General features: G+C 48.7%; 8 protein-coding genes across 8 annotated transcripts; 2 read left to right on the top strand and 6 right to left on the bottom strand.

Annotated features, from left to right (window-relative positions):
• Positions 1 to 730: 730 nt before the first annotated feature.
• Positions 731 to 1566, bottom strand: N7466_000394 (uncharacterized protein; the record flags this gene model as incomplete). The annotated part of the gene is made up of 2 exons (XM_057159792.1): positions 731 to 1322; positions 1412 to 1566. 2 exons carry the CDS (start codon positions 1564 to 1566, stop codon positions 731 to 733), a joined length of 747 nt encoding a protein of 248 aa, XP_057026040.1.
• A 2877-nt stretch (positions 1567 to 4443) lies between these two features.
• N7466_000393 (uncharacterized protein) lies at positions 4444 to 6721 on the bottom strand (the record flags this gene model as incomplete). The annotated part of the gene is made up of 5 exons (XM_057159791.1): positions 4444 to 4871; positions 4921 to 5160; positions 5222 to 5484; positions 5552 to 5851; positions 6141 to 6721. The coding sequence occupies 5 exons, from the start codon at positions 6719 to 6721 to the stop codon at positions 4444 to 4446; spliced, it is 1812 nt and encodes a 603-aa protein (XP_057026039.1).
• Positions 6722 to 8805: 2084 nt separating this feature from the next.
• Positions 8806 to 10673, top strand: N7466_000392 (uncharacterized protein; the record flags this gene model as incomplete). The annotated part of the gene is made up of 3 exons (XM_057159790.1): positions 8806 to 8821; positions 8952 to 9737; positions 9805 to 10673. The coding sequence occupies 3 exons, from the start codon at positions 8806 to 8808 to the stop codon at positions 10671 to 10673; spliced, it is 1671 nt and encodes a 556-aa protein (XP_057026038.1).
• A 1368-nt stretch (positions 10674 to 12041) lies between these two features.
• On the top strand, positions 12042 to 12827 carry N7466_000391 (MARVEL domain-containing protein; the record flags this gene model as incomplete). Its single annotated transcript, XM_057159789.1, has 1 exon — positions 12042 to 12827. One exon carries the CDS (start codon positions 12042 to 12044, stop codon positions 12825 to 12827), a length of 786 nt encoding a protein of 261 aa, XP_057026037.1.
• A 404-nt stretch (positions 12828 to 13231) lies between these two features.
• Positions 13232 to 14306, bottom strand: N7466_000390 (uncharacterized protein; the record flags this gene model as incomplete). Its single annotated transcript, XM_057159788.1, has 2 exons — positions 13232 to 13967; positions 14059 to 14306. 2 exons carry the CDS (start codon positions 14304 to 14306, stop codon positions 13232 to 13234), a joined length of 984 nt encoding a protein of 327 aa, XP_057026036.1.
• Positions 14307 to 15867: 1561 nt separating this feature from the next.
• On the bottom strand, positions 15868 to 17178 carry N7466_000389 (uncharacterized protein; the record flags this gene model as incomplete). The annotated part of the gene is made up of 1 exon (XM_057159787.1): positions 15868 to 17178. One exon carries the CDS (start codon positions 17176 to 17178, stop codon positions 15868 to 15870), a length of 1311 nt encoding a protein of 436 aa, XP_057026035.1.
• Positions 17179 to 19207: 2029 nt separating this feature from the next.
• Positions 19208 to 20131, bottom strand: N7466_000388 (uncharacterized protein; the record flags this gene model as incomplete). Its single annotated transcript, XM_057159786.1, has 1 exon — positions 19208 to 20131. One exon carries the CDS (start codon positions 20129 to 20131, stop codon positions 19208 to 19210), a length of 924 nt encoding a protein of 307 aa, XP_057026034.1.
• A 669-nt stretch (positions 20132 to 20800) lies between these two features.
• On the bottom strand, positions 20801 to 22137 carry N7466_000387 (uncharacterized protein; the record flags this gene model as incomplete). The annotated part of the gene is made up of 4 exons (XM_057159785.1): positions 20801 to 20981; positions 21044 to 21469; positions 21567 to 21636; positions 21690 to 22137. The coding sequence occupies 4 exons, from the start codon at positions 22135 to 22137 to the stop codon at positions 20801 to 20803; spliced, it is 1125 nt and encodes a 374-aa protein (XP_057026033.1).
• Positions 22138 to 22767: the final 630 nt, after the last annotated feature.

Here is a 22767-nt window from a genome sequence, read left to right as displayed (position 1 = left end):
ATCTCCTTCCACGGCTCCCAAAACAAAACAAAAAAGAATTTCCGTACAGATTTGGCCCCGTAAAATACAATTCAGCCACCGTATTTCTCCCCGATCGGCCCAATCTTCCCCGATTTCCCTTTTTTGCCCCTGTTGTTTGTTTATTTATCTCATTGGCGCCTTGGCAGTGGATGTGATGGGATGTGATGGCTGGTTGTTGAGGAAACGATGCGGATCAGGGTCCACGGCGCCGGCCTCGATTGAAATGCCGAGGTTCCCAATACCCTTACTCGAGTACTCCGTACAGGAAATGCAATTATAGTCTCAAAATCTCGGTCCTGAAAATTCTGTGAAAACCAACATCAAAGCAGGATCAAACCGTCTCAATTCAAGCTCGCTTCTCGGCCCCCACCCATGTGCGTCCTGCATGTATACCTTGACTCCCAAGTATACCAAGTCCCACATGCACCCAGCCACGTATAGTACCTAGGTATACTGTACATACTGCATTTTCCCTGTGGCAGACTGATCATACCCGATTCATTCCGAGTTCACTGAAAGTAACAATTTTGCTGACTCTTCAATTATTCTTGTTCACGGGAGCAAGAGTTGGAGCATTTATACCGGGACACAAAAACAAAGACGAATATTGAAAGGGGTCTTCGGTACAAGGTCAGAGAATGACCTCAAACTGAGACATGAAAATGTTTAGATTTAAAAACAAAGCAAAAGTAAAGGAATCCCATTTAAATCAATCCACTATAGTAAACTCTGCAAAATTAGATGACGGGACCAAGATAGCAGGCTTCCCATCATTATCAGCAGGATCAACAACCTTGCCACTAAGCCAGCATGGTAGCTTCACCACTTTGCTCGCATGCTCTTCGTGATCACCCCAAACCCACCAGTCAACACGACCACCCCAGTACTGGTATCGATACGTATCTCCGACCACTGTATCAGGATGCAAGTCGGAACGGGGCAGGAGATTGTGGCTGACAAAATGTTCTCCTGGTTTCAGGCAACGGAAAAGTGAAGCGTTCGTAACGTTGACCTCTACGTCAGGCTCATCGACAATCATGTAGCCCGGATTCTGTTCGTCATCGACATAAGTCTTCCACTGTGTAGGATCCGTGTCCGAATCCTTGGAACGATTGAAGTCGGGACGGCGGCGTTGTAGGCGGAAGTGGTCGTGAGAAAAGCCGTACTTGTGTATGATTATGGGCTTTGCGTTATCACAAACAGCCTCATGATTCTCGTTCGTTACACCCTCATAGGTGATTTTCGCTGTAAACAAGATCTCGTCCGTTTTGGAACCTTTCAATGGGCCTTTCAATGAGACACTTGAAACATGTGGTTCTTTTGATCTGTATTCTAAAAGTACAAAATGCATACCAAAGGAGTCTGTGTGATCTAAAACCTAAGGCAATACTATTCGGATGACTCCAGAAGCGGCTGTCTTTCTCCGTCGTCTGCACGTCTAACCTGTCTCAAAGACAGCCACAGTAATATTGCTTGTCCCAAAGCAAAAATTGCATCATCGACAGCAACAAAGCCAACCATATGGTACCACGCATTGATTACCATGATGATCGGGTGTCCCCCATCTAGGTAGAGATCCCATGGGACAGAGACCCTGGGGACCCATGAAATGGCCGAAAGCATGAAAAAAACCGCCTGAAGTTTAAGTCCAGTCAGACTTTGGGGTTGAATCGGCATGCAAGCTTGCTTGACAAGGGCTATAACAAGTGGTAGTGTGGTAAGAAATGGCAGAAGAATCACAGAATGAAGACCCTGAAAGAGAGCGATAGGGTCTCGGTCCATTTCAGGACAGTTCGGATGATGTGGAGGACAGAAGATATCTGATACCGCATCTGCTACCATGGGAACTAAAGAAACCATGAGGAAGACAAAATAAACTACCAGTGTCAAAGCTTTGCGAGGGCGACTAGCATGTCTGTAGAAGAGGTTGAGCCCCAATCTGAACATTTGTCAGTTTCCGGTAGTTTGTTGATCATGAAGAAGTGGAATTTTTGGACTTACAGGATATTCCACAGTGCCCATACGCCAAACACTTGAACAAAGTTGACCCAGTCGAGTGCGTCACGTGGGTGATGAGTCCAGTAGCCTGTCTCGACAGGTAGATTGATAGTGTAAAAGAATACTAGTAGAAGATGCTCGGTGGAACAAATGAGATTAAAAAGGAGGTAAAGCAAAGAAATGTCATCGGTGCCGTTGTCTAGCCATGCGTAACGTATATGAGGAACGAAAGAGGCAAAGACAGAAACCAAGACGAGGCTAATTGATGGTTTAGAATTTCCGTAAAGCTCACAGTTCTAGTCTTGCATGTGTAAGAGAGAATACGCACCAACTGATCAAGAGCAACAGCATAGTTCCCAGTCTGCCAGATAAGGCCGAAATATGACATGTAATAGAGGTAGGTGAAGGTATGAATATTGAAGGGCCAAATCAGCCTCAGCCTTGCACTTGCTTCGTTGCTTTTGAGATCAAGCAAGCTCAAGCAAGCGAGCCAAGAATTTGAAATGAGCTCAACCAAATGAAAAAGCCTCACTAACAATCAACCCAGAGTCCCAGACATCAACCGAAGTGGGCCGCTAAACTGTTCCAAGCTAGCTCCACCCGAACCCTTACTGGACCCTGAGTCAACCTTTGATTATGGACAGCATTCGCTGCAGCCGGATTTTCTCACAAGGAACTAGGAGCAGGCTCAGTGAGCCGGAGCCCTGCTTAGTTCTACTCAGTGAGCACAAGTGGCGACTCAGTGAGCACTAATCCGGAAAGGGCAGCCAAAATCCGTCAGGAGAAATTCGTTCTAAAAGCTATTTTCTCGTTATCGGATTCAATACTCGTTCCAACGCGATCAATTCAATGTTCAAAGATTTATATCCAATTCCAGGCTAGCTACTGGTGGATGCATGGATGTATATTTACATATGTATGCCCGAGCTCGGGCCCGGGTACAAAGTCAATTGCTCGGCCTGCATATGATATACTCCAGGATTAACCAATTGATGCATACACTATAAATAGAACTGCTCAGAGCCCAGGTAAAACATTGAATGTACTCGGGGCCAAAACATTGTATTTATGAAACTTCAATGTTTGAATACATTTGGAGCATCGAACCTGTTTTGACGCACATGTGATACCTGCACACCCGTTGACTACAGAGGCACGTAACATGTCACATGTGGTAGATATCCGCACGGTGTGCGGGGTAGGAACCTTGAAGTCGATCAGCACTGTCAACCCAATTGATGCCTCCGTCTTGAAAACGCCTTAATATTGAAATATCAATTTCTTCCAGCCCCGTATTTCTGAAGTATGCAACCTGTGGACCTTGAAAGGTATACTTCGGTTCCCCAGATAAGGTGCAATATGAACCTTGGAACGCTCCGCAATGGATGGGATCCACCATAATACATCGAGCCCCATCTCAACCTTGGAACCTTTAGAGAGTATTGGAGTATTAAATGGATTCTGGGGTTGGCTGGATTCCAGGTGGATCTGGGTGGCATTCAACATTTGAAATGTTTGCATTGCTCTGGATTCGAGGTACCTAAATCATGTACATACTACATATATCTGGTAGTAGTAAGTGTATAACATTTGAACGTTCAAATATTTGATTCCAAGCTGGCGAGCCGCGTGTGCAGGTATCAACCTCATGCACACATGCATGTGGCAATGGTGTCACTTACTTTGAATGTTATTGATACCTATCAAGCAGGTACGAGCTACATCAAGGAATGAAAAGGTAAGCATTTGAAAGCTTGATCCATGGATTCGATGAGAATTCAATGTTATTGAGCAATTCTTCAAATTTTAGAGCCTTGAAAGTGGCCTTCCAAGCACTTGAGGCTCTGGAAAGAAAAATATAATAACAACCAAAATAACAAGATGAGGAAGATCCTGATTGCGAAACATTTTGAAGGTGGAGCGGCCACAGTCAAGAATAGTAGGTAGTACATCCACGAATTAACACGGTAGAATGCAGAGCAGTGATTTCCGAGGTTGAATAGAGAGACAAAACCCCATATATGACGTGAACTTTCCAGAACACCAGTCCCAAAAAACCAAACAAAAATAAGCCAAAAAGGTTGAATATGGGAACACGGACAAAAGTAAACCATGAATTGAGATGGTAAAAGAAGTCCACAAACACGAACGGCTTGGAGGTTGCAAATAATTAGCCATGACCAGCCTCAAATCTCCAATAATATGAATGACGCCGGTCCAATATGAGTAGTGAACAAAAAAAGACGATGAAACCAAAAAAAAAAATCAAAAAGCCAAAGTCAAAAACAAAAACAAAACGCCAGCAGACGTTCTAATTTACATCCACCGGCATGAACCGCGGAAACAGAGGGGGGTATCGTATTGAGAAGCACCAACGTACAGCGAGCAGACAGAGACACACAAGTGCAGGGTGACACGGCAGGGTTACCGCTCGCCGAACTTGCCATACTCTTGTTGCCATTTGAGAAGGTGACGCGTGAGAACATCCATCATCTCCACGCTGCTCAGGTCCTTGAAGGTCTTTTCCATGTCCCCGCCGTCCGTGGGCGCGGATTCGCCGCCATCACTGATCGTCGAGGGCATGATGTTGTCGATCTGATCGACCATGCTCTTCAGAAGGAGGCCCTGAGCCTGATCACCATTCCCAATGGGCGTGGAAGAGTTTTCGCCAGCGACGGCCATCTCCACCTGCATTCGTGAAATGAACTCAAGAATGGCCGCTACACGTCTTTTCATCTCGTTCATGGTTGTGCGTTGTGGATGCATATGGCGTGGTTTACTGGGTCGCCCTGTGTCTCCTCCATTGATATGCACGCCGTTTGCTCCATATCCTCCAATTCTGGGTGATTCTCCTCCAATTTCATGAGAGTGGCCTCGACGAGGAGACTCGGGTACCAGTACCATTCGTGTCACGGTCCTTGGTATATTGATTACGTCCAACTCGACCTCGGCGAGCTGGTGGGCGCCCTGATTTCCGGGTGGATGGTCGAGCAGGTGTCGGCTCTTGAGGAGTAGGTGTGTTAGGGCTTGCTTGGACCGGCTCAGGATCGGGCGCTGGTGCTGGTGGTGGCGGAGCTGCTTTTGTTGGGGAGGCCTTTGTTGGAGAGGCCTTGATTGGAGATGCGGGCTCATGCTCGGATTCTATGATTCTATTGTCAGCAAACAATCAAGACTCGGTCTCAAGAGGACTTTTTGCAAGTACCTTCACCCTTGCGGCGATTTGTTCTCTCTTTTCGCCGGGCCAGAGTCTCGAAGAGTTCCGGTTCAGCCTCTTCGGTTTCCTTAGTTGGCTCTTTTTCACGCTGACCGCGAGAAGCAGCTCTCTGTCTCCGGGTGCCATTCTGGGCTGGGGCTGGGGCTGGGGCTTTGGACTCGTCATCGGATGGAGGCTGAGATGCCAAGTGACTCGAAACGGCGGTTGGAGACGGCGAAGTGGTTCGTTGGCGCTTTGCACCATGTCTGTTTCTAGAAATATGCTGTCAGCTATGTGTTCGAACCGAAAAATGTCAATTGAGGCCGAAAAAGCACGCACACTTCACTGCCACTTCGACTTCGTTTGCCCCGTCTAATAGATGTGTCATCAGGGAGACTTTTTGTGTCTTCCTTGCTTTCTTCAATGGCTCGCCGAATCAGTTCTTCTTCATCATAGGCAGCATCGCGGCTGTTCATTGTGGACCGTCGCTTCGGATTCATGTCACCATCGCTATTCCGCGACTTGGGATCTCTGGAGCGTCGGGTAGTGGTCTCTCGAGAAGATGCCCGAGAGACCGGTCGAGAGGACGGTGCAGGCGACGACGCCGGTACGACGGGAAGATAGGTGGAGGAGCGGGTGCTGCGAAGTCGTTGGTCATTAGCATGGTGAACGTTGGAAAAAAACAAAACAAAAACAAAACAAAATCGAGTGCCGATTGTCAAAGATCTCATCGGGAAACGAGGGAATAAGATGATCTCAACGCTGGATTTCTGGTTGCGTCGTCTCTTAGTGGGCAAAGTTGTCTCTCCAACCGCCCACAAATTTGGACAAGCGTTCGAGGCCACAAGCACATTCGAAATCCAACCACCAGAAGGTATGCAAAAGAAACCAAAAATCGGTATAGAAAAAGGTTGTTTCGTAAACTTACCCATTGGCTTCACCCCGAATTCTGTGAAAGTCCTTTCGGCACTCCTCGCAGAAATATTCATCGGGGCTCATTTCCTCGTCCATGATCCCCACACAACCACCGTGCTGCCAAACTTTGCAGGTGTCGCACTGAATGAACATACTCCCAATATCATCCGGCAGTATATCGGACGAATCAGTGGGTGGATGGTCCGACTCTGGCTTAACGATACTGCGACCGAGAGCTTCGCGACGAGAGGGGGGCAGGCCTGGATATTCTTGTTGTCCACACAAACATCTTGTAATTTCCTCCTCTTCCTCATCATCTAAATCGTCTTCATCCTCCTCGCGGGGAGGGTCGTCATCATCATCGTGGGCGCGCTGACGCTGGCGCGTTTGTGGGAGGTCGGTCCTCGAGCCATTTTCGCCATCGTCGATGGATTGGGATCGATGGGCCGATGAGCCCTGGGGGGAGTTATTTTTATGGTTTGATCGAGTGCTCCTCTCGCGAGTGGTGGAGACTGAGGAGTTGGAGGAGTTTGTGTTTTGGAGGGCTGGAGAGGGCTGTGTGGTGCGAGCCCGAGAGGAGCGACGAGGTGTCATGATGGTATAAGGACCCAGAGGGAATGGGGGTTTGGAAGTATAAATAAGATCAAGGTGAATATAAAAGATGGAACAAGGTCTCGCAACGGTGTCGAGGAGTGTTGACTACTGCTTCTAACAGCACCGAATTGCGAGGGAGCTCTTGCGCGCGAATTTTGAGCTTCTTCTGAAGGAAAGGAGGGGGAGACAATTGAGAATTGTATATGGATCTGAAGCACGGCGTCACAAGGCTCATGAAAGAGCCCGATGACTACATAGTCTGGTGAGGTGCAGGATTGGCGGGGGTTGCAAAGAGCGAGAGAGAAAGAGAAGGAGGAAAAGCGCCGGAACGGGACTCCAAAACCACTCTCGCCCGTCCTTCCCCGCTCTCGACGCCTCTTCGACGCGCGACCTCTTTAACTGCTTTTCTTCTAATCCTTCTTCTATTGTCTATTTTTTCCCGGACTTTCTGGACTGACTTATACATCTTACATCAGATATGTTTCTTAGAACTCGTTTTTATTCCTTTCTAGCCCCGTGCGAACTGGGCTTCTGAAAATTGATCAGTGACGCGCTCGGCAGAAATCCGCCCCCTCCCACCCGCTTCAACTTTGCAAACCCTTTCCTTCGCTCCCCCTTCCAGTGCCGCTAAAGGCAATTGTCTATCTGGGATCCGAAATTCATACTGGCCTGTCCAAATGTCTGGTTGTGGTAGACTGGGTTTATCTTTCCGGTAGGGAAGGGTTGAATGTGAAGCCAAAGGCAACGGGCCTGGGTCAATAAGCAGGAACCGAGTTGAGAGAAGCTGCATGTTTATGGATGCAGCGTGTATCGATGCGAATTCTTTGCAATGCTATGCGGTGTACGGTGGATACTTGTTACCTTTCTGCAATTGTGTGAGATATCGTCAAGGGCCATGTAGCCGGTGGCTGTCATCCAGGCCATGAGCGTAGCGATGTGAAGAGGCAAAGTTGCCAGTGATTTTTTTTTCATGCTTGAGAACGAATTGCTACAATGGATTGAGTGGTTAGCTAGTGCAAGGTTGTTCAATCTCGGTCTCGATCTCGAGCTTCTGGCGGGGTGTCCGAGCCACACGCAAGGCACTCGAGGGGTAGTTTTCTTTTTCTTTTTTCTTTTCTTTTTTTTTTTTTGCGCTGCCGACCGACCATGCAGGTACAATGAGCTTTTTCAAATACCATTGTCATTTAATCTCAGTATAATAGGCTGCCGATGGTGTTCATCACAAAAACAGCCTTCCCATTCACTTCAGTTTTGCTGTTGATCAGTTGGTTCATTGCGGAGATCGCAGCCACGCAGAACGAGAATGCTTATCGGCATCTTTGTGGGGGAAGAGAATCGATGGGTAATTTCCAGCTCAGTAAGCAGAATGGGGTTAGTTTCCCGTGAGAACTCCGTAACATTCTGGGAAGAAAGAGAGGGACCATAGGGATGATAGTGGTCAAGGTACTATACAGAAGTACACAAGATGCGTAATTCATTCTACCCCAGAGGACCCGGTTGGGTGCCCAGGATTACCACATACGGTTAGCGCCCAGCGTTCCGAATTCCCGTGACTCGCTGTCCATTTCGCTTCACATCTCTAACCCCTCCGTCCTATTCTCCGAGATCCTACCTGTAGCTCGAACAGGGCTTTCCTGCGTGTGAGAGTCAACATACCCGATTTTCCGACGGGCCCAATTCCTGTATTACCTGAGCAGAGTTTGGACTCTGTGGATTTAGAGCACACTTTGAGGGTATGTTCATGATATTCAATGTTCCCATTACGTGGCTGTGGAACACCGAAGCCACCGGAGTCCCTCTAGATATATCCTGTCTATATCTGATAGTGTCCCTGGCTTTCTATATTACCACCACCGTGTCTCCTTCGGATGTGACTAATATATGGGATCAATAGGGTGTCTCCTGAACCAAAACATTACCCCCCGAAATAACAACGAACCCCGACTTTGGTCTAGCTGACTTACCAACAACAAACTCGGTGGAGGGGGAAACAAAAGGAAAAGAGGGGATAAAGGGCTGGCATACCTCCATTCCACACGTATGAAACGATTGTGGGTGAGGCCCAGTGTTGAGGATCTTGCACGATGACTGCGACTTTGAGTATGTCTTGCTTGTAAGGGGACATCCCGGTCTGGCCACCTTGTAAAGGTGGATCGGCAGGGCCCTAACCTTCTCGAGTCAAACTATCTGCCGGTTACTCAGTTACTGACGTCGTGTTGCACTCGTGTAGACGGGACGTTCAACTCGGCCCCTGACACACCTTCCGTCGTCTATCCCGATCGTCTGATTCGTCCTCTCCCCAAACGGACCTTGCGTTCCCGCCTGTCTATCGACGCCGCCGACACCATCCACTATCCACCAACTCCCCCAGCATCACAGATCTTTTACGGAGTGTCTGGAGATTCTGAAGAGGCGGTGAATGACTCCAAGGTCTATGTGCAGCAGACCATCGAATCGGATCGACAAGAGCTAACCCCCGAGGCCGAATCTCACCACGCCTTTGAGACGGCAGCCGAGCTTGAAAGTGGAGATGAAGATGCGCCAGTAGTGGTACGTCGCAGTGCAGGATTTAGAGGTTCTCTGTCGCCGGTTTCCAGCACACATCCAGGATCAGGGAAAGACGGAGTTTCGAAATCTTCGACTGGACCTGACGGTTACGACGCATTTGAAAATACCAACAATAAAAAGAAACGAAAAATCCCCACTCCGGGCAACATGCCTGGTCACCATTCTGCTTTATCGCCGGAGTTTGCCAACATGGGCTTGGCTAACTCAAACTCCGCTCCCCCACCGGCCGGTGATGGAACGGGTACCGGCACATACTATGGGAATGGAAACCCAGCTTCTCCGTTGGGCAGTGGAATTTCTGGCTCGGGCCGAGGGCGTCTTAGCGGACGTGTATGTCCCCGCATCGGCCAGGGACGGAACCCGTTGTCGGCGAATGCTCAGAACGCATGGATGAACACTCGGACCCCGAGTCGGCGGGATGGACTGATGTCATCCCCTGGACCATCTGGTAGGTTTCTCAGCCCGTGCCTGAATAATTGATAGGATAAGCACGGTCGCTAACTTGGCTTTCTCAGGCGATTCGTCCGACCAAGGAATTATTTCCACGGCCATCGCAAATGCCGCTAGCCTTTCCTCACCTACCCGGGGCCCCAGCAACGTTAGCTTGCTGGAGCAGGAAAACACCACACCGACCAAGACACAGTTCACTTTCACTTGCGAGTCCGATTCATCCAAGGGTATGGCAATGCAGTCATACTCGGTTCCCCATCGTTCGCCCACTTCTCCTCTTGCTGTAACCACCGGCAACTCCCGAGGATTTTCCACCCAGGGTACACAGACAAGCCCCAATTTAAACGACCAAATCCCACCGGGATCGCATGCGCCCGTGTCAGATCAATCCCCTGTCACTCGCCAAAAGAAGCGATCTCCTAGCGCTGTTTTCGCTTCGGCTTCCCGCCAGCGAAAAATCCAGCAACAATACACCAACATACATCATCCTCCTAGCTTGGAAGATATTTGGATCTGCGAATTTTGCGAATATGAAAGCATCTTCGGCCGTCCTCCCGAGGCACTGATCCGCCAATATGAGATCAAGGACCGGAAGGAACGAAAGCGACTTGCTGAAAAGAAGCGTCTTTTGGAAAAGGCCAAGATGAAAGGTCGAAAGACAAAGAAGACGTCAAAGAATGCGTCAAAGAATGCCTCAGGCCACCACAGCTATGACCGAGCTTCAGTCGATCACTCCTCTGCAACTGGGTCGGGGCCTCATGATGATGATTATGTGGGCCACGAGTATGATGAAGAACCAGAACTACCGACTCCCAATCCTGAATCACCTACCGACTTGAAACCCCCTCTACCGCCCGATAATCACCCAAAGTTATCAGCAAGTGGGGGGACTGTCAAGGGTACTGCAGACGCTGGCACCATGCGACCACCCTGACACATAGCTGTGCCATGTAGCTGTTAGGTGCCAAGCAGTTTCTGTGGACCTCGGTGGCTATGCGGATGGCTCTTGTCGGCGTTTGTCTGGAATGACCCGTTACGAATTTTTTTTTCTCTCTTGCATTGGAATTCCCCACTCAAGCATTTTCATGATCGCATCGGGATGGAGCAGGCTATTTTATCATTGGACGGAGTCTGTAATTGTAATATAAGAAAGCCATGTAGGGCAATGTGCATAATTATTCGGGTTGGATATTGGTTGTTTTCAGCATTTGAATGCTCCAGGGTTCTTTGTAGGAGAGTACGGAGTAGTTGCTAGTGACAGTGTTAGGTTCATTCTTTGTTTGGAGACCCCGCTATTATTAGAGCCCTACGATTGGAATACAGCTGAGACAAATAATTTTCAGCTTTCAAATGTTTACTAGTATATAATTTGCACTTGGCCAATGTTCAGGTTTTCCCTATTGATTGGCTCATAGCTGATGATTGCATTCTACGCTGAAACGACCTTCCTGGTTGGCGCGCGCGAAAACTAAAGCGCCGTACAGATCCTGCTCCTCTTTGGGCCAACAGCCATGTTTTATCTACCTCCCCGCTACTAATCCTGCAGGGCAAGTCTATTTACGTCCTGAAGAACTGTGAGCTTTGTTTCATCATATCGCTGGGCTTCGGTGTCAATGGTAGAGGGTGCAAGACAAACAACCGACCAGGTGGAGCTTCTTAGCTGGAGCCGCTCGGCATTCATCAAGGCGGGAATGGTTTCATACCAGACTAGACAAGCCAAAAAAAGAAACAATAGCAGTTTGTGACTCTTGAGTCTTTGTTCGTACAGAAAGGGATCCAAACTGAGACGGTGTGGTAGACTCGGCCTGTTTCTATAGAATCTTGGAATCTACTATAAAGCCTCTATCATCCCTGGTGACATCTATAAAATCAGTAACACCAACGACTTTCATTTGTCCCTTTCCTTCAACTCCATTTCTTTCAGTCCAATTTTTTTTTTTTTTTTTCGCCTCTCCTTGAAACCATTACGCTCCTCGTTCTTTCCTTTTGCCTGTCGCATCATCCTGGTTGATGACCCGACTCTATTGAGACCTTCTTTCGTTATTGGCAACAGGTTGCCTTTCATCCAAGTCCAACACATACATACTGTGATATCCATATACCGTCTTGAGAACATATATTCCCGCGAGTGTCTCTTTTCGAAAACCCAGAACTCTCACCTACACTCGACATCAGTCACTACATCTCTCGAGCTGTAGCACGCATCAACCTACTACTGCTGGTCCAGTCACTCTCTAATACCACCACCAAGCCCAAACCCTCAAGTCCTCAATACATCCCCTCTCTGCAATACGAAGCCAAGATGTTCGTCGCAACAAAACTCCTCAAAATCGGCTACAACCAAGCCAAGAAGCACAAAGCCAACAAGCAACAAGCTCAATTCCAACAACCCCACCCAAACTACACCTACCCAAACCCCTACCCAATGTCTGAGTACCCACCAGGCGTAGCCCCAGGCACAAACACTCAATACATCTCGCCCGAGCCCCCCGCCGAGCCCATCAGCAAAGGCGCAAAGCTCCTCTCGATGATAATCTCCATCCTGCGCTTCCTGCAGTTCGTCTTCGGTCTCACGGTAATCGGCCTCTACGGCCGAGATGTGCACCACGACCACAAGGAAGACGACACGTACCATCCCAAATGGGTATTTGCCCTAGTCGTCGGGTTCCTGGCAACCAGTACTGCGGGATTCCATATGGTTCTGCCGTTCCTGATGAAGCGGGTGAATATGTCCCGGACTCCTAATCCGAAGTTGTACCTGCCGCAGTTTGTGTGGGAGGCTGCTCTTTGCATTATCTGGTTGGTGGTTTTTGGTATCTTTGGCGAGATGTATATTGGGGTCTATGCCAGTACATCGTCATCGACATCCACTACCACCACAAGCAGCAGTAAGAGGAGTACCAGCTCTACTGCAGCCTGGGATGCGGCGAAGATTACTCGTATGCGCCATGCTGTGTGGATTGATCTGGTGAACTTGTTGATGTGGGTGTTTACTGCTTCTTGGGTGTTGGTTCGTTGGCTTAAGAGTCGGCGGGCTGCTATGGCTGCTGCTGCTGCTCTTGATGCTGAGAAGGCCAATCAGATCTAAGAGGTAGATAGAGAGCTTCTGTGGAGCACTTCGATGTTTGCATGTATTTTCTATTTGATACGAGGAGTAATGGGAACAAGTAATCGCTTCAAGGCTGTTCACATGGTTGTTTCCTGGGAAGGTGCTCTCTTCATCCATGGATAGTGCACGGCGTTTATCGAGTTTAATCGCCATGGCGTTCTTTTCAATATTATTTGATTCAAAGGATTCTACCTTTATCCATTATCTTACAGGATTTCTAAACCAAAGACTTTAATGTTTCAGGAAAAGGTGTAGAAAATAGCTCTCGTATATAAGCTAGTTCAACGTTTACACTTCCCTACTAGTATATACACTATGTTGGCAAAAAAGGCGGAGGGGACAAAAGGACCAGTAAGGTATCAAACCCCTCCATATACACCCGCTTAAGCAAGGTAGCTGGTGTCAACCCAGTCCTCGTAGCTACTACCCAAGATACTCGTGATAGTAACAGCAGCAGACAACTTCTCAGCGAAGCTAGCACGAGTACCCTCCGATCCATCACCAGAGTTATCGTACTCTCCGAAGAGAATATCCGCAGTGTTAGGCTCGCTGGTAGACCACTCCTCCCATCCAGCCGAGTTAATAACATCACTGAGAACAGTCTTCTGGAAGACAACGCGCGCATACGGATACCAAGGACGACCAAGGAAATAGGTACCCTCCACCACATCCTCACCAGCCGCAGCTTCAACGGTACTCTCGTTGATAACGAAGTATCCGTTCTCGGAGCTGGAGTCACGGCCCTGCGCGGTAATGGTACCATCTCCGTAGGTCAAGACGCCGATCGTGCAGCTATCGAACCAGGCATTGCCCGTCTGTCCGAAGATGAAGTCAATGGCACCCTCGATGTAGCAGGTGCCGTAGACCTGGTAGCCGGTCTCGGCGAGCACGGTGTCCTGGAATCCGGTGAACTTGCAACCGTAGTAGCCCTGTTCGGTGTTGTAGGCGCTCAGTGCAAGGGCCTGGGAGCCCTCGCCGTAGGTGTTTGCGACATTGATGTTGTAGATGGCTGTCTTTGCGGCCCAGTTGCGCAGGGTGGCGGTCTCGTCGTCGTCGCTTACATCGACGAGGCCCAGCCCCGAGGTGATGGTGACGGTGTTTGAGGAGTAGGTGGTGTCACTGGGATGGGTTAGATAAACATGTATATGAATATTGGTTGAAGGGGGAGAGGTTTCGTATGCATTGGGGGCTATCGGCGGAAGATACATACTCCTCGGTCTGGCCGTAGATGATGAGCTTTCCGGTTAGCTCGGGGATATAGACCTGTTCCTCGTAGGTGCCTTCTTCGATGAAGATGGTCTGGGTATCATCAGAGGTGGTGCTCAAGGCGGCAATGGCCTCGCTGATGGTGGTATAATCACCACCGGACTTGGCCACGACAATGGAGCCAGAGGGAGGGGAAGTCCGACTGGCGGCGAGCACAGAGGCCGCGAAACAGGCGACGATGCAGAACTTCATGGTTACCGATCAACAGTAAGTGAAGGGGAGAAAAAAAATACGAGGAAAATTAATGCTGATGATCTAGGAAAAGAATGGAAAAGAACATAGGTTGGAAATAGTGTAAACTGCTGATGCTGTCCCAGTTCTTTTATATCCCATCCCATGTAGGTAGTCTGATGTCTCTCTCCCCTTTAATCCAACGGAACAGAAGACGTCCGAAGTCGAGCAGATCGCGACTTGGAAGGCGGGCCTCATCCGGACAGTAGCTCCGGTGCCCACAGGACCACAAGGCTTAATCCACCTATGGGGACGAGCAAAGCTAGTACACGCCGCCATCTCGTTTTAACGTTCTGCAGCAAAAGCCCCGTAGCTCCGTAGCCCCGTAGGTTGTTTGAGCCATGTCGACGCGGCCAGCACCACTAGGAATAATTTACCAGAGGTTAATCAGGTTTAGCTTCGGAGAAGGCACAAAACAAGCCCTACTGGGCGTTAATTGTTCATGATCTGGCAGGTTCTGGGCAAGGCTTATTGGTGAGGGGGCGCGAACTTTTCCACCAGTGTGTGAAACGAAACATGTGGGGAAGTAAGAACAGAAGTTGCCCCTGCTTATTTCCACTGGTTCAGGTACTTCGGTGGATCCACCCGTCCGTCCATACACTTATTTCTCCGAGAGAAAAAGTTTCTAATATAGTAAGCATGTAACAGGGTTATTAGAGAGTCTTCCTCACTGTTGAAAAAGGTTATTAGCATTTTATAAATGGGGGGTTTTTTTAGTTCTTGATATGTGGTTGGGTGCTGATGTTTACTCCATACTACTAGTAAAAGCGCTGGAGGGTCCCGACTGTTTTTAAGTTAACGTTGGAATTAGGATATCCCTTCCAATCCCATATGCCCCATCTCTAGGATCAAACCAATGGAGTGGATCTTTGTACTTGAGTCGCATCAGTCTCTATGTAGCATAATATGTTGACTCATCATCAATTGATGACCATTGTATCTATAGCTGCACACGCACCCCTACCCAGCACTTGAGAATAAAGCAGCACCGGAGGATTTTGCCAACTCTGTGCCTCAGGAGTCAGGCTGTACATATAAGAGCCCTGTCTCCTTAAAAATGTGGCTATGAAAATACACCGCAATGCCTCTCCAGGCCCATTTAAAACAAAGACAACTACACCGACTCATACACCTGCATCTGAATCTACATCCACATCCACATCCAGCTTGGTGGTAACATTGAGATATAACTCCCTTGCAAATGGGGGTGGAGTTTAAGGATGTGGCGTTGATGAATGATCATTTGGGTGAGTTGATAAAGACGTTTGATGAGGTTACGAATGGTGGATGGAAGAGGAAGAGGACTAGGACTGTGGAGGCAAGCGCAAGCTCCAGTGGGGCGGAGACGTAAGGGGCTTATCTTTTTAATTTGCAGTCAAAGCATAAGGCGGAATTGAAGACAGTAATTTTCCAATGTTTTTTTTTTGTATCGGATGCATGCTTAGTACTAGCTGCATTGTACGATCAGAGTCTTAGATAGCCTCGAGATTGATAGTATTTCAATCACACCACAAATTTACCATCAACAGGACGAATACTCAGCCTGCAGCTCCCGGAGAATTTGATCGATATCAATCTCGGAAGGAGTATCAGACTGCTGCTGCCTAGTAGTCTGATGCGCCTGTAGCTCCTGAGACGGCATCTCCCGAGATGACAGCCCCCGAGAAATTTCCGAGTCTGAATCAAATTGCGTACTGGTCCCCTGACACAGCCTGCGACCCTCCTGAATGAAAGACAGCGATTCTTTCGCGGCCTCGTTCTCGGCAATTGACTCCGCCAGAAGCAGATTCTCCTCTGCAATGAAATCGGTCCACTCCTGCCGGAAATTTTTAGGGACCAGTGACCTCCGCGACGGCTGGTGATTAGAAGGAGAGGGGGCCTTGATCATGAAGTCGAAGAGGAAATTGGGACGCGGGAGCTCGTGCCATGGGTGGTTGAAATAATGCAATGGGCGATCCGGCGCTGGAATGAATCCTTTCAGCGGCGTGTTGTCAAGAATTGTGTCGACGAGTGCTTCTGTCATTGCTCTAGGCATGGGGGTACGGGTAGCGTCGTGGTATCCCGGGACGGGGGTTCTCTTCACAGGTTTATAAGGTCGAAAATCATAAGGGCCCGGGATGTTATTAGATAAGCTGTTGTCCTGGATTTCAGTTTGGGTGGCTTGGCTTCTCTGGTCGGGTTTGTCACTAACCGTTTGTACGCCTTGGGATTGGGACAGGATGGGATCGTGTGGCTCGGGGAAGCGGAGATCGGTGAACGGGAGGTCGGCGGGAGTTATGGTGATTGCGGGGTGGCCAGATTTGCCGTCTTTCAAGAGGCTGGTGGCTGCTGGGGTGAGACCTGTAACGGGGAAATCGAGGTATGGTTGATCGTGATCTAGATCGGCCCAGGTCGCGTCGCGGGTACTGCGTCGATGGATGCTCTTGGGTTTCGTCCGTTCTGAGGTCATGTCATCATCGTCATCGAATATCTCCTCCGTTGGACCGGTGTTTTTGCTCTTTCCATTGTGTTTTTTGGGGGTTCCTTGGGCCTTGGGGACCACTCCTTGCGACGACTTGCGGCGAGCAGTCATCACTGGTCGACGTTTCCCACCTCGTTTAGAATGACCCGGTATGACAAGGGATGATCTCCTTGGTGTCAATCGGTCAGGGATGCTACCTTTTGGTTCCACTATACTTGGAGTAGGCGAGTTGGAAGGATTTTGGGTAATTTCTTCGCCATCGGGTTGGGTGATGAGTATGCGAGTCGTTTTCGGTGGCTCACTATGAGAAGCCTGAGGGGGTTTGAGAATCGGATGCAGAGATTCCGGCTCGGAGACCCCTTCCACTAGCATGGATTTGGATTCAGGCCGATAGAGAGCTTGGGTTGGAGTTGCCTGGCTAGATTCTGGGGACAGAAAAGTATTCTAAAGATGACTCTTGTGGTAAGCTTGTGGATTCGGGTGTGCTGATGGGAGCGCAAAGAAAATGGAGAAAAAGGTACAAGCACAAAAGAAAAAAAAAAGTAGCCGTAAAGAAGTGTAGCAGGCTGGGGGGTACTCACCTGGCTGTGGCGCGGCGAGGAGATGGGCTCAGACGCCATGATGCGAGAAACTAGCCCATCTAGATATTTGATATCGATGCGGCCCAGGAGATGGTCACTGCTCCAGATTCGCCAAAAAAGATACTCTAATCTGCGATCCTTCTCTCGATCACTAGCTTGTCTTGATGTGAAAAAGGCTGCCATATTATGATTAGAAAAAGATCGTAACACAGCAAATTTGAGAGTTCTGGTACCTTGCCAAAAGCTCTTGACGAGGGATCGGTCTAGCTTTTCTGCTCCATCGACTTCACTCGGGTGATTTATCGGAGAAATCGTCACCAGACTGTTTGCAATCTTTTGCGACATTTTGAATTTGTCAAGTGTGTTCCAACTTGAAGCTTACAACATCCGAGGATTGCTCAAAGCGAGGCTTGTGTTCCACTCGCCCTTAGTTGTAGGGTCGAGTTGGAAAATGCCGAAGGGGGCTAACACATCGTTAGAAAGGGGCTGGAAGTTGGAATATATTGGAAATTCCTAGAGAGACGCGGAACCGTAGGATGGAAAATGTGAGTTGACGGGGATTTTGGAGGTATCAGTTTGGGGATAGGTTGATCCTGGTCGCGGGGCAGAATCATGCAAACGTAGACAAAGAGGCTTTATTCGCGGGGTAAATACCATCAAACATCAAGGATCATGCATGAGATGCAGGTCAAAGGGGGATACGGGAAGAATCAAGCCCTGTGCTGTGTATATAGGTGCTTGAATCTCAGACTCCGATAGCAGAGAAGGATTTCCACACGTTGACAGATTTGCAGGAGTCTGGACCTCTCAGATATGGACAGGGATTATTTGAAGGGTGAAGAGCTCCGACATTTATGTCCGGAGAAGGTATCCAGATCAACGTACCTCCAAGGTAAGATCGGCAATCAACCCATGGGTCAAGTCTGACTCAAGATGCTAAGACAACTCCGCCTATCATAGAAGCTTTTGTGAAGATATCTCGATATCTCACTCCGATCTGAAGAAACAAAAAACGAGGGACATTCGGGACGGGCCGGGACTAGTGTTTTAAAGGCCATGAACTGAGCGATAAAACCCTCTTTCAAGGTAACTTACGACAGTCTCATCTCTCAAGCTGTGACAAATTCAGGCAAAATCTGAGAACGATTGCATGCCTGAGACCTCCGCTGAACTCCGCTCCCCACATCCGCATTCCACGACTTTTTGCCCCTTGCAACCTTGCAACCTGGGGCCCCACAGCTTATGTATCGGGTTTCAAAGACCTGGAGTTAAGTCAAAAACCCCACAAAACTCGTCGCAACTGCTGGAGAAAAATCTACTCCTTTTAACTCTGTATGGACCAGCGGAGGCTACTGAGGGGAAAAATTACCAAAATGCCCAACTGGAGTTTGAAATTAGTAAAGTACATCCTACGGTTTACGGAGGTACATTAGGATGTTTCATCCTCCCTTTCATGTCCAAGACTAATGCATCTTGCCGATAGTGAAAAGAAAAAAGCTTGGAAGTTGACTTGGAAGCAATGAGGCAGTGCATTGGTGGAATGTCGACGTAAGCTCTTTGTTTGCGGGAAAGGGGAAGATGTTTCCCCCTTGATATCCCCGCATTGGCTAACTGGACCCACTTGACTCTTCAAATTGAGTATACTGTATGCCAGTGTATGGTGGACCTGGTTCACTGAAGCGCCACTTACGAAGTTGGCTGACTAACACCTGAAAACAATCTCAACTTTCGAGACTCAGGCAGTTGCGGACTTCAATTCGTTATTGTGCATGTACAATGTATCTTGTCACATGAGAAGCCTTGTCATAAACACGTCACACTCAATACTCGCCCTCCGCCAATCTCGTGTTCAACGGAAGCTGAAATTTGTTCACCAAGCCATCACTCTGCGTCGCGTATGCATATCCACCCTCCGCAATCTGAACAGAAGTGGCCGAAGCTATGCCCTTCGCATAAATACCATGTGTACCATTCGGGAAAACCCGCGCGATCCCAAGGGTAGGTTGAGCAATGTAAGCAACACCATTAGAGTCGACGATAAAGTCATCCCAATCTCCAATGCTGATATCCATAGTAGCAACAACCTCCACATCGCCGAATATCTCCCCATCCTCGCTGATGGGCACCTTAGCGAAGACCCCAGTGGCACTGTTTGTAAAATACACACTATTCCCAACAACCTTCAATCCGTTGACGCCAATGGGCATTGGGGAATTAGACGGAGAGGCAAGTGCGGTGTTGTTGAATGCGACCTTGTACGCTCCAGTTGCTGTGTTCAAACGGAAAAGGACGCCGAGGACTGCATCGCCAATGAGAACGACGTGAGGCTGTTTGGGGAGTGCAGCCATGCCGTTGAGCATGACGGCATCGGGGAGATGAGCGTTTTTCTCAATGATGGGGTTCGAGGAATTCTGGCTGAAGTCGACTGTGTATATAGTTTCGTTGTCATAGTGGTAGCTGCCACGGACACCGCCTATGATGGCGAATTTGTCATGTGCGATTGTTGTAATACCACAGAGAGCTGTGGCACCAGGGAGCGAAGCGACCAATTCTCCTTCCGGCTCTTTTGCATATGGATTTAAGGTGTAGAGGCCGCCTTTCTCAAAAGTGGTGAGAAGGATGTGACCATTGGGACGCAGCTCACTATTTTCGATGTCGATTCCACTGGTGAAATTGAACAATGTGCTTGATTGTACTGCAAGGGCTGATGTGGCTGCCAGCACCGATAGGAAGGGGGAGCGCATGGTGGTTGGAGAAGTGATGTCAGGTTAGGTCAATTTGGGGTATGGACATCCGCATTCTATGGGGATGAGGGAAAATACTTCTTAAAAAGGTCTTCATGGATGTGGGGATCAACCGCCGTGTAATCTTTTTGCCCTGGTGCGGTCATATTGAGATTATTCCTGAAGGAACGGTCGTCGGAGATAAAAGATGGATCGGCAACGGGGCGGGAGGATCATCGCCAACAGGGTATAGAAACGGGCAAGAAGCTCCGACGTCGGACTACCTACAGACTACCTACGCAGATCTTTTTCATTTAGGTGGCGTGATGCCCATTGTACATGTACATATGCGCCACTGGCTTGGTTAAACAAGATACGACACGTCTGATGAACCCTGGCACTTGGCGAGCAGTATGGTTGGTGCACAGAGAGTGGACTAGGAACTAGTATGTCCTACCGTTGCATGCTGGCACAAGGTGGTCCTCTAGGCTCTCACCTACTTATTTAACCCGTATAGGTACTAAGCTCAGAAGATCATAAGACTCGTCAACTGAATAGACAGGAAAGACCAGGGGAAATTCAATTAAGATGCTAGTCATTTACAAGTTTTACTCAGAATGGATTCAACCGGACCTTTCTTCAAGACCACGTACTTGTCAAAAACAAGTAACCTAAATATCCAAAATGCCCTTAAGTAACTGTGTATCCACCATCCACACGAAGCTCGGCGCCGGTGACATACTTCGATGCATCACTAAGCAAGAAAGTCACAGCGCCCATCAAGTCTTCCGGCACCCCCATCTTCCCGACGGGAATGAGAGAAGTCCACTGGTCGCGAAGTTGCGGGTTCTCGTCGAGGATCTTGCGAGTACTAAAGGAAACAAAAAACACTATCAGCACCAAGTACTGGATCCCTTTATACATCCGACTTACAGCGCAGTTAGCATATAGCCAGGGCTAATGCAATTCACCCGGATACCATGACCAGCCCATTCAACTGCTAACGAAGCAGCCAAATGGCGCACAGCTGCTTTGGCAGCATTGTAAGGAGCCTGGGGCTGGGGTACATTTACAATGGCACCCGACATGGAGCCGATCATGACGATACTGCCTGGTGCCTTGCGCTCCATCAAATGCTTGGCGACTCCGATCGCAAAAAGATATGTTCCATCCACATTGACGCCCCAGAGCTTCTTCATGCGGTCAAAAGGGTAGTTGATGGCATCGAAATTCTCGGTAAAGCCTGCAGAGGTGACGAGGTTGTCAATCCGTTGGTGTTTGGCTAAAACTTCAGCCAGGGCTTCGCTCACGGAGTCGGGGTCAGCGACGTCGGCGTAATGTGCGGTGATATTGGGCATTCTGGTACGTTGTCTGATTCAGCACTGCATCTCCACATTCGAGTCGAGGGTTCTAGGCGGAGAATATTGGAGATGTAATCAGAACAAAGCTCACTTACTGTTCAATGCCAGGGTTTTCTTTGCGGAACTGCTCAATCAACTTCTCTGTTTGCTCTTCTGCTTCTGCCTCTACCTTGAGAGTTAGTATATACCATTTTGCGTGCCCGGGACTTAATGCATACTGTTCAAGTCAACAATGGCCAAATCCGAGCCAGAATTTATCAAGCCTTGTCCCATGACAAGTCCCAATCCACGCGCACCGCCGGTTACCAAGCTGACCTTCTTCTCAAGAGAGAATGATGCTAGTGTGCGCTTGTAGTGCATTCCACCACGGCCCTGAACAATCGGCTGTGCGGGCATTTCGCTGTCCGGTGGGTATTCAATCTGCATGCTGTCATCTGTGCGGGCAAATTGACCTTCTTGGCCCCCCGAAGCTCCACGAGGAGCCTGGGTGGTTGCTGCGGTATTGAGGTCTTTGGCATTGTCATTCTTGTTTTGAAGATGCGTCGCGGTGGAGGACAGTGATTTGACGAAGCATGTAGTAGCTGGTCTCGGCGTATTTGAAAGCCTAGCAAACGGAGAATAGTTGTTGATGGCCCTGATGGGACAAGTGGCCAGGCGGTTGAACATCGTAAAAGCTTGCGCAAGTGAAGTTCGAGACAGGAGATCCAAGTGAAATAATTCTCTTGGGGTGAGCAATCGAAGAAAGGGGTGGGTAATTGAATGAAAGAAACAGAAAAATATGGTGAGGGGGTGCTACATGAAAAAAATCCAGCTGATCAGATCTTGTTTTCTCCATCGGAAATCAAGTGGCTGAGAGCTTCTCCAAATGGAGCCAATGAGCCATGGGATGCGCGACACGTCGAAATTATGAGAAAGATGGATCTCGGATTCTCTCTCAGAAGGCCAATTATAGATTGCCATGGAATTGTTCCATGAACCTGAGTAAAACACCCGGGACTGTAAACTCCCCGCAGTGGACCTGCGGAGCCACTGGCCCACTACTTAGCGGGGTTTGGTCTTGTTGAACCAAAAGTACCTTGCGAATCGCGATTACTGTTGGCGGTCCTCGTGACGAGGACATTGAAGACACGAGTGACAGCTCATTAACTCTGAAAATGTGATCGGATGAAACTAGAATCTTAATGAAATACTACATAGCTCGACTCTTTCCGCTACAGGGCTCTACAATCGAAGCAGCGCCTATTGATGAAGAGGCCTAAATATTGTGCAAAAATACTTCCCAAGCTTTGAACACTG

Source organism: Penicillium verhagenii (genome assembly GCF_028828195.1).
Source record: "Penicillium verhagenii strain IBT 33310 chromosome Unknown utg000002l_segment0_segment0, whole genome shotgun sequence".
Classification (NCBI taxonomy): domain Eukaryota; kingdom Fungi; phylum Ascomycota; class Eurotiomycetes; order Eurotiales; family Aspergillaceae; genus Penicillium; species Penicillium verhagenii.
Note: the sequence above shows the minus strand (reverse complement) of the source record. Positions and strands in the feature narration are given on the sequence as shown.